The sequence below is a fragment of the Etheostoma cragini genome, chromosome 3, assembly GCF_013103735.1.
Source record: "Etheostoma cragini isolate CJK2018 chromosome 3, CSU_Ecrag_1.0, whole genome shotgun sequence".
In the NCBI taxonomy this organism is placed as follows: domain Eukaryota; kingdom Metazoa; phylum Chordata; class Actinopteri; order Perciformes; family Percidae; genus Etheostoma; species Etheostoma cragini.
The window spans coordinates 14,420,922-14,438,605 of record NC_048409.1 but is presented as its reverse complement, the minus strand read 5'-3'; the positions used below and the strand labels follow the sequence as shown (position 1 = coordinate 14,438,605).

The following is a 17,684-nucleotide window of genomic DNA, read 5'->3' as shown; positions in this document are numbered from 1 at the left end:
CAAACAGACAGTAATTCAGTCAAGTTTTCTTCAGGTGTCTTCAATTTTTTATAAGCATACATACAGTGAATGACAAAATATAACACAGAGTTGATACGACTTTTTATCCATCAAGAAGACCACCATTTATTCTGTACTTTCATTTATCTTTCAATCAAAATAATACATTTTACACACTAGTTATCTATATTTTTAGACGGTGTAGAACTTGCATAAATATCAATACGCAAGCTGTACTTGTACATAACTGTGTTACCAATAAAATCATAATTCAAGAATTTCTTTGTGCCTGTAACAGTATAACTGCAGCGTAATACAATATGCAGTTGTGTTTAAATCAGACCTGCTGATGGGAAGATTCTCAGAGGTTATGAGTGTTTAATAATGACATTTTCATAGCAGGGTTCATCAATCACACTGACCACTGCACCTTTATTGGCGATGACCTCAGTGAGACTCACAGCGTCCCCGGCTGGTCCCACAGTCAGGTAGGTGCCCTGAGGTTTCCCTGTACTGAGGTCACCACCCTCAGCCCTCAGATCTGACCCTGAATCAGCTGAAGCCAACTCTGGCACGCTCTGCAAATTGGACGACAGAGGCCTTTTTGGAGTGCCGCTCTCTGAGGATGGAGTGTCATTACCACCAGCTGTGTCAGAGAAGTTGAGAGAAGCATGCTTTCTCCTGATTGGCTTACATATGCCAACTTCGCTTCCAGGTGTCCCTCCCTCTTCCCATACACTTGCCCGAGCTCCAAGCTTCCTCCTGGGTGGTTTGGTAATCCCTTCAGCTCCTTTAGGCTTTGGCCTGCCAGACTCCTGCTCCCTTTGTCTCTGAAGGCTGCCGAGTCGCCGCAGCATGGCTTGGACGGGGCCTTCAGAGCTCGTCTCCGTCTTGGACACGGGCCTACCTGCTTTACCCACAGTCACATACACTGTGGTGACCTTATTTATGACCCCCACCTGAGCATCAGAGGCAGATGTTGGCAACTGGGTCCCTTTATGAGCTGGGTTGGACATGGTCCACTTTCGTCCTGATGCCCCAGGGACCTGCAGGGTGGCCCGGGAAGAGGTTCTGTCTACTTCCTGGTCCCCTGCCTCACAGCTTGATTCCTGATTGTCTGTCGCCTGCACATCCACTTCATCTTCCCCCTCCTCGCCCTCGGCTCCATCTTCGTCTGCAGTTCTAGCTGCACTTCCCTGACTTTGGAGGGCAGACAGCATCAAAACTCCCCAAGGTGACTTGGGTTTGTTGCGTGGGTGTCCAGGGAGAGCGCCTGAGTCCTGGGCCGAGCCACGCCTCTCCTTGGGGCTAAAGCGCGTGCCCTCTGCAAAAGAGACAGACGGCCTCTTGGCCTTGGCGATGCTGGAGGTGCGAGGGATGTTGAAGGCCGAGGTGATGTCCTCACTGCTGAAGCCAGATGGGTCTAAGAACATGTTACACTTTGAGCTCATCTCGTGGAACTCGCCACCCGCTACTGAAGGGATGTCTGCCAAAGAGACAGAGACAGAAAAGTCCAGCAACATTAGAAGAGATGGAGGGGAAGTACAGTATGCAGTGGCAGTTCTGATCACCACCAAAAGAAGGCAGTGTAAAGTCTAGTGTATCCATTGACTGTAAATATTAATGAACAAAGCAGCCGGCCTGTCAATCATGACAAAGGTTTGGCAAAGCTTATCCATGGCACGTGAACTTCATTTTTGGGGGTTGACCACGCTTTCGTTGTGGTGACCGTCCCACTTTGGTCGCCTAATAATGTCTTATTCAGCGTTCGGCTGTAAAAGCTAAATCTCACCTTGAATTATGCAGGCTAGCTTTCAGCAGCAGTTGCATCCAGATTGCCAGTGAAAGTGTGTAACGTAACGTAGAGTGTAAGCAGTATGGCCAACTCTCAGCTAATGTCACAGTCAATACCGCCCAACAGTCTATGGCTCCTCCCTCACTCCTCCCTTTCATCTCAAATCGTCACATCCGCAACTAAGATGGCTGCGGCCGTAACGGCAAACTTAACGACTCAGCAGATGTCCAAAAACCAATGGGTGACGTCACACATTCTCTCTCATTTATTTTAACAGTAAATGGGTGTAGCCCTGTTCCTACCTTCTCTTGGAGGGACACAGTAGAGCGCCTCTCCCTCCTCCTCATCAGTGTCAAAGGACGACCCCTCCGTCACCCAGCCACAGGAAGGAGGCTCAATGAAGCTGTGGTTGAACGTCAGCTCTGGGTCATGGTGAGAGACTGTGTGTGTGTGTGTGGGTGTGTGCGTGTGTGTGTGTGTGTGTGCGTGTGTGGGTGTGTGCGTGTGTGTGTGTGTGTGCGTGTACGTGTGCGTGTGCGTGTGCGTGTGCGTGTGGGACACATGAAAAATAGATTAAATAATAATGTTAGTCAAATTGATACAAGGCTTGTTCTTTAATAAAAAGGTTTTAGGTTATTAAGGTTTTAAGAGACACATTTTTATTTTGTTCTATTTATGCTATATATTTAGTTTGATGTAAACTGTGTTCCCTACTGAAAAGTCTGTCAATGTTTTGGGATATATATTGCGTTTTAGCTCCGTTTTCTTGCATTGATACTGAAGAAATATTTCACCAATCTAAACACAGATGGGGGGACATTTTAAATTAAGAAAGGATACATTTCATGATAAATGTATCTATTTAATTGAGTCCCCAAGAAGCTGAATAATCAAACTTGATTGATTTCATGAATCAGGAAAAAATCATTGTATTTTAGCTTGAGGTGCAAATTGGTGGTCGAGATAGTGCTGTAAACCTGAAAAAAGGCAAGATACTGATAAACAGTTGAGTAACTGGTTGAGCAAAGTGACTAAACTTTGACATTTGAGCCATTCCGCCACAGAAATTAAAGGTTGAAAAGCACTCAAAAAGTCTAACTTAGTGAACATGAATCACTATTTCACTGAAAAATAACTGAACGATTGAACCTTTTAATGGGGTCATTGATGGTAAATTTTAAAAATGGCCTATCTTGTTCTTTGTTGTCCTTGCATACATTTTCAACTACACGATTCATAAATTACAACGTATCACTGTTTTATGCAGCATTATACTAGATTGATTAGTAGGTATAGATATGGACTGACCAGTGACACGAGGCAGCCCAGAGGACCAATCAGAAATACAGGGGAGGGCAGCACCGATGTTAGCCAGGACGCTGTAGACATGATATTTCATCCTAACTGACCAACCCCCCTCGGCCACAGTCGCCCTGGTAAAAAACGGGTTTATATTGTAAGAATTTCACACTTTTGCACAGCAGCATAGTTCTTTAACCATAAGCATAATCTTTTCACCAACCAAAATGTAATGTCATGATAATACCACAATTGCAATTTTGAAGAAAAAATATTAAGTTAATACTTCTGGATTCTGGGTTGCTTTACATATGCTGTGTATTGTGTCAAAATCCAAGTAAAAGCCTTTTATTTTCACAACAGCCAAATAAGAGTTGGTAATGTTTTCCAAGCCCAAACTAACTCCAGCCCGGAGGGTTATAGAAGAAGGTAGTCCAGTAGTGTTTTGGGGCTTATACAGTATGCTAAGGGAAAATAATATTCATAGAGGGAAGTAGAAACACAGACCTGTCTTTGCCATCAACAGGACCTCCTCCACAACATAAACAGCAGCAGAGGACAGCAAGCAGCAACAGGAGCAAAGGAACCAGCACACCTGCTAGTACAGCAGCTCTGCCACCTGATACAAACACACACACACACACACACACACACACACACACACACACACACCACACATTACAGCACAGCACATTAGTAAATCAGACACCAGGAAAACAAAGCAAATATGGAGGCCGTAAAAGTAATCCATGTACCAACATGCAGCTACTTATGGATGGATGGATTGATGGATGGATGGATGGATGGATGGATGGATGGATGGATGGATGGATGGATTGATGGATGGATAGATGGATGGATGGATTGATTGATGGATGGACGGACGTACTGTTGGGGCAGACACCAGTGACTGGGTCACAGCCCACCTCACCACAGTCACAGATGGAGGAACAGTTGAGGCCAAACTGCAGGTTAGGGCAGGTGCTGTTACAGCTGGAAAAAAACATAAACTGTAAACTACAGCAAACTACACAACTTGTGTATGAACACTGAATCACAATCTATTTTAAGTCTACAGTGTAAATGTTGTTTGTGAGCTGCGAGCTCCGTTCCTGCTGTAGTGTTTTTGTTGGGTCTCCCTCCTCCCCGTCTTTCCTCTCTGAGTTATTTTTTAATTATTTATTTTTTTGGTCCTAGGCCACATTCCTACTTTTTGGGAATTACTGGGGAAAAAAGCATGCAGCAAGTCTTCTTCATTACATTGGATATCTGCATCATCTCTAAATACTAATGAATGTGGTGTTTCCATTGCTTTAATCTCCATTACTTTCTGAAAAACAGTAAGAACACAGTTTTACTATAGTAAAGATATAGAGTTTTGCACTAATTTTAATAGCTGTGTATGTAACGTCAGACATATGACCTGTACATGTTGGTATCTTTGGTCTATTACCTGTTTCTCTCAAACAGTACAGTGTATAATTGTTTACTCTAATTCTTAACTGGTGGTTGTATAAAAAAAAAGGCTTTCTGAGCTTTCTTTAGGTAAATACCGTATATGTTCACTAACAAGTATAAAAAAAGACACCTGCTTAGTCTTTCAGATAAAATTGCAATCAGCAGTGTGTTAGCATCTGAACAACGTGCTGTAAATCCACAGTGTTGTGCAGGTGGTTGTTGTAGCCATGGGCTGAGTTTGTAGAGTTTTAAAAACGGTGTTCTAGCAATGAAAAACAAAACCAGAGTTTGGTCCAAGTGAACTGCTGCAGTGCAGACTGTGTTTGACTTTTGCACATGTGACTCCAGTTGTGCCCGCTGTGGTTGGGCAATCAAAAAAAACTATAATATTTTCCTGTTCTGTTTTCTTCTGGGTTTTATCTTATGAGAACAAAGTTCATGACTGCAGTGCTGTTTAGAGGCCAAGCTGCCATTACCGCAATGGTAATGTAAGTTTGAAGAAAAAAACGTTGCGTGAGTTTGAGTTTGATAGTTAAGGGGTTAAAACTTGCAAAAACCTTTTAAAACAAAACTATAGTGTATGTATCAATTAGCAGCCTAGACTAAAGTGATGTTTTTTGAGTTGGCCTAGTTAGGTCTGTTTAGCTATCAATGTGGTTAAAACTTCACACTGTATGCTTTAAAAGCATTTCTCTCAGTTTAAAGATTTGCAAATACATGTATTATATATGCTCCAGGGTCAGCCAATCAATCTGCGGACACTACAGCAGTTTTCAGGGTTTCATAACACAATAGTCATGTCTTAAAAACCAAAACGTAGAGTGAAACAGTTTAAACACTGCTTTAAGATCACCTCTCTCCCTGAAAGCCTGGCTGACAGACACATCTTCCTGTCACATGATGGCAGTTACCATGGAAACACGGGCTACACAGGAAGCTGCAGGCATCTCCAAACGTCCTGTTAGAGCAGGCCTCCTCACACCTGGGCGACAGGGAGCAATGACCCAAGGACATAAATAAATCATTTCACATTGATCCTAAACCTTTAAAAAATACTTTATCGCACACACCTACCTTCATTTTCATAGTCTAATGAGCATTTAAGATCAAGAAACTTCATTAAAACTTACCAAACACTTCAAATGTCAAACCATTTGTTTTACATGTTAGTACATTCACAATAAACGGCTTTAACTTTATGTCACAGCCAACTTTTTCCAAACCATAGTGTAAACTTTGAAAACCCCACAAATGATTCGTTAACCTTAACCGGGACTAAATGACATGGTCAAACATGCTTATGTATGCCAAAAAACACATATGCACACCTGGGTCCAGTCCATCCAGGGTCACACCTCCAACATGTCCCAGTTATGGGGTCACAGGGTTCGTTATTTCTGCAGCGTGGACACTTCTCCTGGCAGCCGTCACCATAGGAACCAGCCGGACACGGGTGGTCGCATCGTGTCCCATTCCAGCCGGACTCGCAGGCATCACAGGCGCCATCGGTGGCAGAGCAGAGCTGATTGTCTTTACAGTACCCACAACTGAGGACAGGAGACAAAAACAGAAGGAGTTACCAGTAAAACACAGGTAGGCTATTTAAACATATCTGTATCTACTGACACCTACCTCATTTTACAACCACTGCCGTACTTCCCAGCTTCACAGGGCTGGCTGCAGAAGAGACCCTGGTACCCTGCGTGGCACAGGCACTGCCCGTTGGCCTGGTCACAGCTGCTGTGTGTGAGATCACAGTTACATCGGCGGTCACAGCTTGGACCCCACCAGCCTGACTCGCACTCACACACACCGGTACGCTCATTACATGGCGACAGAAAACAGTTGCAACTGATGGGACATTTCATCCCCCAGTGGCCCCTGTTGCACTGACACCGGCCTGTTAGCTGGTCGCAGCCGGGGCCCACAGACCCCCCGATGAAGCACTGGCACGGCTTGGAGCAGGTTGACATCCACCAGCCCTCGTCGCAGGTGCAGTTTCCATGGACCGGGTGGCAGTGGCCGTGCCGGGCGCACTTGCAGGTGTACTGACACAGCGGACCCCAACGGTTGGAGTTGCAAGTGCACTCACCGGTGACGGGGTGACAGTGGCCGTGTGGGTAGCACTGACACACCTGGCGACAGTCTGGAGCCCAGAACTCAGAAGGACAGCCTGGTAACAACCAGACAAACAGGGAATACAGCTATAGTTACTGGTTACTTTTCAGATTAAGATTTCTCATATAAACACATCATAATGTTTATAATGTATTGTTGAAGATTAAACCAGTGACTCCCAATATTTTTAGTCGGGGCCCCATATCACAATTTAAAAGTTCTACCAAAGCACTAGTTTACTATTTTATTCACATAAAAGCGTTATTAGTTTCATCTTGAATTACCTTAAATAGTCACTTTTACACAAAAAAACATAAGACTTGAAATATTTAGTGCATTGTAAATCTAACTGACAAAACAGACACATCAATAAATTGATGCCAAACAGCTCTTGTTGTTTATAGTAACTCACGTGTTTTACAGTGAGCTCCGTAGTAGCCAGCTGGGCAGCGACACACTCCAGGATACACACAGATCTCATCCTTCTGGCAGGCCTGCTCACCCTCACACACAGCTATACACACACACACACACACACTAGGGAATGAAACGCCAGCTAAACAAAGCAAATACGGAGGCCGTAAAAGTGAAACTTGTGCAGATTGCTGTCCATTCCAATAGTTAAACTCACGTATGGTGCACTCTTTTCCCTCTTGACGCCATCCAGTGCAGCAGACCAGGGTGGAGGGGTCCCTGAATGTAATAATTAAATCAGCCTGACAAATCTGTAACTTGGCAAATAAAACACTGCAGGAAAAATTTAACAACAAACGCTATCAATAGTCTCCCAAAATGATGAAAACGAAATGAAGACATAAAATGGCCTTTATTCAGATAAAGGAGCTCTGCAGGAGAGTCCTAAACCCCTAGAGAAGGTGGAGCTCCTTGAGAAATACCTTGGAACTACAATTAGTTTCAGGAAGTTTAAAGGAAGACTGCTAATGTTGTGCTGTTTTTTTAAATGAATGTTATAATCCAAATAGGTGTAAGTAAGGGTAAAGTTAAAGTGTACCTGATATTGTGGCAGACGTTCCTCCCATCAGGATCCAGGTTTTGTGAGGACAGCGAGAAGCAGAGCAGAGCACTCAGAGCTCTAAGGAGAAGCTCCATCTCCACACAAAATCCCAAAACCCGGCACCAAATATCTTTCGGCCTCACGTCTCTATGTCCAATCGATTCCTGATTTTCCTCTCAACCTCTTCTTCTTCCAGTCAGACGGAGCGCAATGAGAGGCAGTATCTTTCTGTCCGTCTACCCTCCACTCTTCCCTCCTTCTTTATCTGCTGTGAGCGGTCTTGTGGCTCCACAGCAGCCAGAGAGGTCGAAGCCCCCAGGTTTCCTCTTTCCATTTCCTGGGGAAGTCAGAGCCACTTCCTTCTATTCAGCTAGACACAGAGCTTTTTAAAGATGGTTGAACACTAATGCACAAAACTCGCCGCACACACTGGTGGGACTCGACCAAACGCAAACACACACCCCTGATTTTCACCTTTTCCCCAGAATCTATTGTCTTCCAGGATGATGAAGCACCCCTTCGTCCTCCTTATACTGTAAGTCTTGAAGGCCAGTACAAATATGTTTTCCTTCAACAGCAGCTACATTTAGTGCACGTTGCCTTCTTTTGAATCTAGTCTTTTTTTCTTTTATTAACGGGAAAAAAGATCGTCTCTATTTTTAACACAATTATATATTTAATGGATTTACTTGAATCTTGAAATCTCAGTTTCACATAAAATCCACATTTTTTTTATTGATTTTAACACATTTCATCAAAAATAGTCAATCACATGGCAATTGAAATCCTAAATCTTTATTGTCAGCAATAACATGCTTACAAAAATAAACTGCAAACCATATTTTAGGAAAACATGATCTGATTGGAAGGTCATACATTGTCTCTCAACAAATGCATTACTGGCCTGTCATTGTCTGAGTAGTGTTATGGGCAGACGTTCAGAGGGGTCAGACAAAGTGAATGTGGTGACTTTCAGATAACTCGTCAGCTGATGGTGGTGGGAACCACAAAAAAAAAAAAAACACGGCGTTGCTCATATCCACAAGGAAGCTCATTGTTTCCTTTCAAAGTAAAGTAACCAAGATGCAGAGGCTGGTACACCAGCCAGTATACATTTGCTTACACACACATATACACATACACATGCCTGGCACAGATATCAAACACACACCATCAAAAGGCTATGATTCTGTGCAATGACTAAAAATTGAGAAAATATATTTTTACAATATAAGCTGTAAGTGAAGGCTTAAGGGGTTAAAATGCTATAATATGACTCAATTTTTTATTTTTTCTGCCTTGAGCATAAAAGTGCTTCAATCAATTAAAAATACATGTGCAAACATGTGGCTTAAAAACTCCCCTACTGAGGTAAAAGCAACATTATAGATTTTGGGTAAAATCTTGATTGTTAGTTTTAAAATGAACCAATGCCCTGTTGTGGAACAGAGGTGAACTTATTATACTGCTTTCCATGTTACTAGAAGGGAAAGTTTAATTTCAGAACATATACCTTTACAATATCTTTGGTTTTTGTTAAAAATGTTTGAGGTTCTACATATAATATCTAGGCGTAATAACCCAGTTTTAAACTTTCCTCACAATGACGGATAACAGCAATGTTTATATTAAAACTTGAATCATAGAAAAGGAAGTTTTTTCTTTGTGGTGAGGTGAAACTATCCCTCTTAATACTGTGACCCACTGTACCATATATACTGAATATACTTGTTAACACTTCTATGGAAGAATAATGGGACTTAGGCCATGAATGAAATTAACAAAAAGGGAAATGTAAGTAGTTGTGATCGAAACAAAGCAAAAAAAAAAGGTTAGTTTAAAAACGTTCACACTCTCTCTTTCCTCACACTTACATTATGATTTTGGAAGGGCTGGGTTCAAATGTCCTCTTAAACGTTTTCCTGAGCTAAAGCCCCTTTTTTCTTTTACAAGTTGAGGAAGAACTTGTGACTTAGGGAAGAAGGGAGTCCCACAGTGTGAACTCTGTGGTCAGTACCGGGCTCAGAGGGACGGTCGCTGCCCCGTCTCATCAGCGGCCTCTGAGTCTCCGATGATCTCCCAGCTGGAGGCGGAGTTGCTGATGTGGGTGGTGCTCCGGCCGCTGCCCGACCGCGTTAGGAAGCCAAAGCTGCATCAGACAGAGTAGAAAAGACAGGCATGAGGTCAGATCTGCAGTCAGGGATTACAGCTAAACATAGTCCCGGATTGACAAGGATGTAGGGACAGCTACACTGTCATACAGTGTCAGCAGAAAGAGAGAGAGAGAGATTAAAATCAATGCTTTCATTTACAGTTGATATCTGCTGTGTTGTGTTATTGCTCTTGCTTTGCATTTAATAAGAGTTATAGTGCAGAGTGCTTTAGTTGTTAGAATTGAATAGATCATTTTTCTACATAAATACTCTTCAATTGTTTCCGTCTGGAGACACTGGGCTAAAAAGAAATTTTCTTTATGCTTCTTACTTAATTTCAGATTGACAGAACTGACAAGAATTGACAATGCTTATTTATTTATACAATAAAGCCCAAAAGCCCCACAACAAATCTTGATCCAAATGTATTTTCAATTCTGGTCAGAGAGGAGTCGTCAAACACATTCTTCACTTAAGTAGTGAAGTATTAATCCTGAGCTTTCCTGTCAGGAGAAATATTAGTCATTATAAGTCTGATCTCTGTGTCGTACGTACACAATTACTCGAAAAACTAAAACAAATCTATTGGCCTTTTTAATGATGAGCTTTTCTTTAGACAAATCATTGAAAAGAATCACAGTTTCACACATACAGTACATTAAAGATACCAGAAAAATGTCCAGCATGCCAGACACTGGAATCATGACAAAGTACAGCCATCTCAACAGCTACAAACACTGTAGTAAAGGTAAAGAGGGAAATGCAAACAGCGTCTGGCCTTTTGCTGACTTCAGTTTACTTCACTCCTTTTTTCTTGGTTGAATCAACACAGTAAAGCATTGCAAGTAATGAAATCCACTTAGATTTTACCAACCCACCACTACCAAAAACTCCAGGTCAGAGATCTAGAGAAATGAGGACATCATCTCTGGCTTTTTGCAGATCAGCATATGGTCGCCAAGGTGCAGTGTAGCAGTGTTGGTCTAAGTTGTACTCACAGGTTTTGAATGCGTGACTCAGCTGGTTTGGTAGTGCCGTCAACTTCAGTGCCATCTACTTCTGTCTGCCCAAACAGAGAGCTTCTCTCCTCCTCATCACTGGGAAGAAGACAAAAACTCTAAATAACAGGCCCATTATTTCTGGATATTGCAATGTGTGTTGAGTGTGTTCAAGAGATACCTGCTGCTGCAGCCGTTTGCTGGGATTCCGAGCATCTTTGCCTTGATAAGCTTTCTCTTCTTTTTAATCGCAGAGCGGACGGCTTCTAATAGGAAACCTGGACACCTCTCCTCGTTCAGGATCTCCCTTTATTAAGACACACAATCATGTTCGTGTACATCTAATATCGCAGGTAAACTATATCATCCACGTACCCACAGTCACTGCATCTGGATTTAAACTGACATGTTCAACTAAAGCTTACTCTCAGATGCACGGCAAAACCAGACATTGACACAGAAAGTAGACCCACCTCTGATAGTAGCTCAGCTCCTCCTGCACCAGGAAGAGGTTGGTTTTAAGCTCGTTCCTCTCGAAAATTATGTCCCGCACCTCCTTCTTGGTGAAGCACGGCTGATCAGGGTCCTTCTGGTCAACGGCCCCCTTTTTCTTGGACTCACAAGCTGTTTGACTTGGACTGAACTGATGGGAGAACCGAGAGGCATCGGGTCATACAGTCCACAAAAATAAATCAAACTACACTAAACAACAAAGTCTTGAGCTCGTGAGAAATTGGAAAGACATTTTTTGGTTGGAGTATGTTTGAAAGCAGCTGCCATTTGATCAGTAATACAAGCTTTCCATTTACTTTAGTCCAGAACATTTTTAAATGAAGGAAGCAGCAAAATAAGGTAATTTTCCAGATGAATTTTGCAGCTCAGTGATTGTTGATTTTTAATACCATTAATAAATGTAAAAGCATCTTTGAATTGAATAAGCAAAAACTTCACTACGCATGAGAAGTAGGCTAAACATTTTTCAGACTTGAAATAAAGGAAATAATGAAGTGAATGAAGTATATATTAAGTATATAAGGGTCATGCATACAGGTCCGTTGCGGTTGGTTTTGTCCAGCTGTGTTTGGAGGTTTTCTATCTCTTTGCTTTTCTCCTTCAGGTCGGCCTCCATGTCGGCCTTCCTCTCCACGCTGCTCTTCAGCTGGGCCTGCAGCACGTTCTGCTTGTGTCGCAGCTCTGCATTCATCTTCATAAAGCGCTCCAACTGCTCCTGGAGCTGCGGTGCATGCACACACACACACACATGCACACAGACAGACACACAGACAGACAAACTACAATTTATAATCATAAACCAGCAGCAAACAGACCTACTAAAGAGGTTCAAAATCAAGTAGACAGTTTCCATATTTACCACCATGTATAAATATAGTTAACCCCAAAACCAAAAAGCTGGGGCTAAACCAAAAAGACAAACTATCTGCATCTGAGAGTGGGGTAAAAATGTCTCCATGTGATAGATATGGACCAAAGGTCTGAGGGAAGGAGAGGGAAAGGAATCAAAACACACAAGTGTAGCATTCATTTTAACGATGCAAAAACATCCTAGGCATCCATTTGAGCAAACAGAGAAATTATCTCAGTTGACCATGAGCTGTTTTTAAAACGCAAGTCAACTGACTTGGATAAAAAACACATTAACAAACACACACACACAAACACACACACACACACACAGAGTTATGGCTGCTATTTAAATCACGTGGTATAAATGACTTATCAAACCTACAGACACACACAACGACTCATACAAGAACACACACACACACACACAGACACACAATGGCTGGGTGGGGGTGGAAACTCTGCCCAGACTTGTGTGTTAAATGCAGTTAAATCCTGAAGCAGTAATTATGTGGATAAGCTCTGCACCCTTCCCCCGACACACTTTGTCTTTCACCCCGATTGGTGGTGTAATTTACATGATGTAACTTCTGCTTTGATGCTGCATGTGATCAATTTAATTATTCATGTACAAATATAAATCTATACTTTATTCTTGGGAGCTTCTGTTGCATGAATGTATGCGTACGCACAAGAATGATCATACACATTTGTGTTTGTGTCTCCTTACCGCCTCAGCCTCTTTGGAAATGGTGGTTATCTCCTGGACTTTAGCCCTCAGCTCATCTCTCTGCTTGTCCACCACCTCCTTCAGCTTCAGCATCACCTCGCGCTCCTGCCGCTGGACACGGTCTGCACATATTAACAGAAACAGTAGCCCTGAACATTCATCCTGTTTGGGAAACCTTTTTAACACTGCTGGCTATGACTCTTGTTATAATACATTTAGAGTAAGATTTATTAATCAATGACAAAATTCAGGTATAGAATAGGTTGTGTTATATTGTTAGATGATGTACTGAATAGATGGCTAATAGAGCCACTTTACTGATCTGTAGGGTTGAATAATCTATCATGTTACAACCTAATCATGGGAAATGCATAGAGTAGAGTGATGAGGGCATACGGGTAGTTAAACAAAACAAAAATGCTGGATTTAGGAAATTCATCTCTAAAACTATGCCACCATCCCAGCATATAGAGGTAAACAGAATTTAATTTAGCCCAGCAGCAAAAAAAAAAAGTTCAATGTCAACTTTTTCCATTGCTAGTAAATTAGGATAATCAACAGAACTCCGTTTTCTAAGGAACATTTTTTTCACTAAAAAGTAAACAGGTTCAGAGAGAGGTCTGTGGATTATCTAGAGTCACATTAGAAACTGAGACATTTTGGAAAAACATTTACTGTATTTCTTTTCTCCATTCACTTCTATTGTATCAAAGAGAAGGGCGAAATCATTGACGGAGATATTGCAAAACCTAGGCAAATAAAACCAAAGCTATGCAGATACCGTTTAAGGCAAGATGTTTGTGTTTTGTTTTATGATTTTGTTAAACTGACTTTAAAAAAAATAAGGTCTGTCTTTTGAACCATGCTGGGGATTTAGGAAGATTACAACTGTATACTTGGTCCCTTAAAATGTTATAATTCTTGACGTCAGCTGAGTGATGTGTGGGAGCCTAACGGGCAGCAGCCACATTCATCACATGAAACAGATTATTATCATATTCATCTGCCACATGGCCTCGTCAAATAAACCGGTAATAGGACATTTTGTTTTTCTTGTCAGTACAAGACATAACAAGAGTCGGTGATGTGACTACACCCTCTACCTCACATTACTGAGAAGATGTAATGATATCTTTTCTGTTGCACCTTGCCAACTATTAAACCTAAATTTCTTTGTTTTTTATTAGTGCAACGTCATTATTTTACAGGGTAAACACAGCCCTCTTCTGAGTCATCTTGTACCTGAGATAACTTCTGCTGCTTCACCCCACAAAAAAACTGCACTATTAACGTCGCAACGACCAGTCTGACAGCTTTCAGCCTCAGCACATAGCCTACAACCGTTAACCCGCTGCTTTCAATATGCAGTCATTGATGGGGAAGCATTTTCATGAAAATAACTACATTTGCATTCTTGGACTGGAGAATTCAAATCTGATTCTCAAGCAATGAGGTACAAAGCATGCTAGATATTTTTTGTGACATGCACACTTAATCATTTTATATTATCTAAAACTTATCATAACCTTGCTTTTGGAATAAAGTGCTTCGGAGCTGATTTGGGGAGTCATCTAACCAACTATAAATTTTACTTTTCAAATCTTTGGACCTACCGTCCTGTGCATGGCTGCCCTTCAGCCTGCTCTGCAGCTCCTCCTGGTCCTCCTGGAGCTGCTGTACGTGTGACTGCAGCTCCTCACACCGCCTCCGCCACTGCTGCTCCTTCTGCTGCAGCTCCTGCTTGAGAGGAGGGGAGACTGACTGTAATACAATAGCAAGATCTGATAGAATTGACCTTTGCCCTGTGCAAAATAGTTTGTGTCCAAACAGGTGTGTCATTTTGTTAAGTCATCCATTACAGATCAGTCTTGTTAAACAGCACAGTACAAATAATTTATGAAAACTTTATTAGTATGAGCAAAGTATTTAAAAACAAATATTTGCTTTTTCTTTACAAAACCATTTGAAAGATTGTTCGTTACACAGTTTCACTACATCAATGTTTTTTGGCTTGTTATTAAACCATAATACTTATGATACAATCTTTGCTTTGGCTGTAAGGTAACTTTCGTTTTAATGTCCCATATGTACCAGTTTGAATTTCACACTCTATATCACTGTAAAACTAGAAAATTACTTTCCTGCGGAATATTCGTGTGAATACTGAATAGCTAAATTGCTAAAGCTAAACTGGATTAATAGCTTAAATCTATAGGAAGCTGAAGTAATGATAATAGTTAGAAAATTGGGAATTGTTTTAATTGGTATGAATTTCATTTAAAAGTTGAATAACACCACTAATGTAAAAAAAAAAGGTGAAATAATAAGTTTTTTTGAAAAGCTAATGCTAAAGCAAAACTGGATTGCTGGTTAAAATGTGTAAGAAGAAGGTGAAGTTGTAAGAAAAGTTATAATTGTTTTAATTAGTATATCTTTAACAGTTGAATGATAACCATCTTGTTGAATGTTGTCGATGTTACAACCGTAGCAAGCGAACAACATACTGTCTGTAGTTGTAATTTGACTGTCTGGCTGCATGCTGCATCATGCTTACTAAAAAGGGCCATGTTTGTAAAAACAGAGGAGATTACTTTGATCTCTGATGTGAGCGTGAGAGCAACTTATAGAGAAGGGACTACGATTTTGGTTTAAGTTTGGCTTAAACCATTTTGGCTCTGTGCTCTAGCATTGACATCACCCACTGTAAGTCATGTAATACACACCCATAAACTTCCGAAAGGAACACTATACTAAGGCTTCTAAAGGACTCACTTTTAAGAGGGGTCTGATTGTTACTAGTCTCTCTACGAAGTTGTGCAGTTTGATTACCCTGTTTCTGTACTCATGTCTTAAGAATTCTTGTTTCATGTAAGCTTTTTTTTTTAAAGGAAATATTTTTTATTTCCAATCGGGAAACTTGAGCTGCTGAGGCCCTTTTAATCCCTGATATACTTTAGAGTGGATATTCCTATTTAAAGTTTCTGTTAACTTAATATCCACAAAGTAGACTACCCAGTGGTCCACTTTGTCGTGTTGGGGGTCAAATATACAACATGCTAAAATAGTTAATAGCCTACTATAGTATACTAACACATTAACTATTCTGTTTTTTCATTATCATTGATAATTGTTGTACATCCACATTACTTAAAATATCAGTAGTTTGCACTAACTTTGATAAATAACACCAAGTAGCCTATATGCAACATGGTCATCTGGCATTGCCAGACCCTCCTTTGCAGCGCTGTGGAGGAAGGTCTGGCTATGCTAATGACCATGGACCTTCTAGCTTGTCCACACAGCATTCTAGGACGGGAGACAAACACGGTGCCGCCGCACAATAGCCTCGGGAAGGAAGTGGAACGTCGTGGATATAGAAAAGCAACATGGTATAAATAAAATAAAAATGTAACCCTTGTTTAATTAATTGTTATAACGTTCAATTACACCACGGGATTCAGCCTGTTATACCGCGCTCGCCTTAACGACACAAGGCGATAGAGCGACAGGGCTGGTATTCTAAATTAGCTAACGTAAACATAGCTACAGTCTAAGCTCTGTTCAAGCCTTCTGTAACTTTAATGTTGACGCTAGCTACATTTGGGAGGCGTCGGCCATGTAACGTTTGTACAGTAGCAGTGGCTCCTCTGGCCTGCCCGTCAACTATTCAATGTTTGACCCGATACAACACAACCGTAACGTTGAAGTAAAGCAATGTTACACAGTTGTAACGTTATAACACTCACAGTGATTGAAAATACTGTTTTATAATGTTAGCTAGTCTGTTTACGAGGTGCTGGGAGGATTAAAAGCGCCCACATCTCACCCGTATTTCATTTTTATCGTTGCCCTCGTCGCTTTCTTTCCCGGCGCGTTTCTTCTGCTGTTGCAGCTGTATCGTCTCGAAGGTCTTGAGCAATTCCTCTTCCTTCAGTTTGTGAGCATGGTTTCTTGACGCGAAGCTCTCCAGCAGCTCCAACACTTTCACTATTTTTGGCACGAGACCCACGACGCTGTCTTTGCCACAGCCATCGATAAGTTTCTCCACCTCGGTGCCTATCAGTTTGGCTATTTCATACACATCATCCACAGTTAGAGCCGAGAATGTCCTGTTAAAACAGCCCTCTGCGTTTCTGTTCTCCGAGTGTGCTTCAGGTGCCTCCATGTCTGACTCCGAACAGCTCACTTCACATGCTTTATATCTGCTATCGAAACTGACAGTGGCTCGTCAGCGCGACGTGACAGCCGCAAAATAAAAGTGATTTGAAATGTGAAAGCGACGAACAAGTACAGTTGTGAAGTTTAAAGTGCGCGCATTCTTAATGTTGAGCCCACGCTACTGACACGCCTGAACTTAACTTTCTCCTCTTCCAACAACACGTCATGCATTTTCAATGTTTGAATACAATGTGTCAAGAAAAGTCTACAAAAACAAAGACAAGAACATAGAGTACTCCGCAGCGAACTGTAGCACAAGGCTCACCAGTGCAGGACAGTACTCCTGCAGGCTACTCGCTGCAAGAGCCTCCTACTTTTTTGACCAATGTACTTCGAGTACACACAACTACACGCAGAGACTAGCCTGCCAGCTCGAGCGTTCTGATGCATGCGCCAGAGCGTGAACATTAAATTTCCTCTGTAGATCTGCAGTCAGAAATACTGACCTATAACTATCCCAACAAATATCACATAACTATAATGCAAAGTAATGAGGCAGGAAACCACACCCACACCCACACAGCAGTATAACTTATTA

General features: G+C 41.6%; 2 protein-coding genes across 3 annotated transcripts; both read right to left on the bottom strand.

The window, feature by feature from the left end:
* Positions 1-131: 131 nt before the first annotated feature.
* Positions 132-8,284, bottom strand: scarf1 (scavenger receptor class F, member 1). Its single transcript, XM_034867370.1, has 11 exons — positions 7,683-8,284; positions 7,302-7,363; positions 7,083-7,184; positions 6,185-6,725; positions 5,881-6,099; positions 5,406-5,534; positions 3,984-4,087; positions 3,602-3,713; positions 3,104-3,228; positions 2,098-2,235; positions 132-1,486 (listed from the first exon to the last, which is right to left on the bottom strand). Exons 1-11 carry the CDS (start codon positions 7,778-7,780, stop codon positions 369-371), a joined length of 2,748 nt encoding a protein of 915 aa, XP_034723261.1. The 5' UTR covers positions 7,781-8,284; the 3' UTR covers positions 132-368.
* Positions 8,285-9,226: 942 nt separating this feature from the next.
* On the bottom strand, positions 9,227-17,437 carry rilp (Rab interacting lysosomal protein). Of its 2 annotated transcripts, none has more exons than XM_034867501.1 (8): positions 16,755-17,437; positions 14,542-14,668; positions 12,929-13,050; positions 11,885-12,070; positions 11,310-11,479; positions 11,018-11,143; positions 10,837-10,935; positions 9,227-9,834 (listed from the first exon to the last, which is right to left on the bottom strand). In XM_034867501.1, the coding sequence occupies exons 1-8, from the start codon at positions 17,091-17,093 to the stop codon at positions 9,708-9,710; spliced, it is 1,296 nt and encodes a 431-aa protein (XP_034723392.1). In that variant the 5' UTR covers positions 17,094-17,437; the 3' UTR covers positions 9,227-9,707. The 2 variants fall into 2 exon arrangements, with proteins under 2 accessions (XP_034723392.1, XP_034723393.1); XM_034867502.1 differs by having other exon boundaries at positions 14,542-14,665; positions 16,755-17,434.
* Positions 17,438-17,684: the final 247 nt, after the last annotated feature.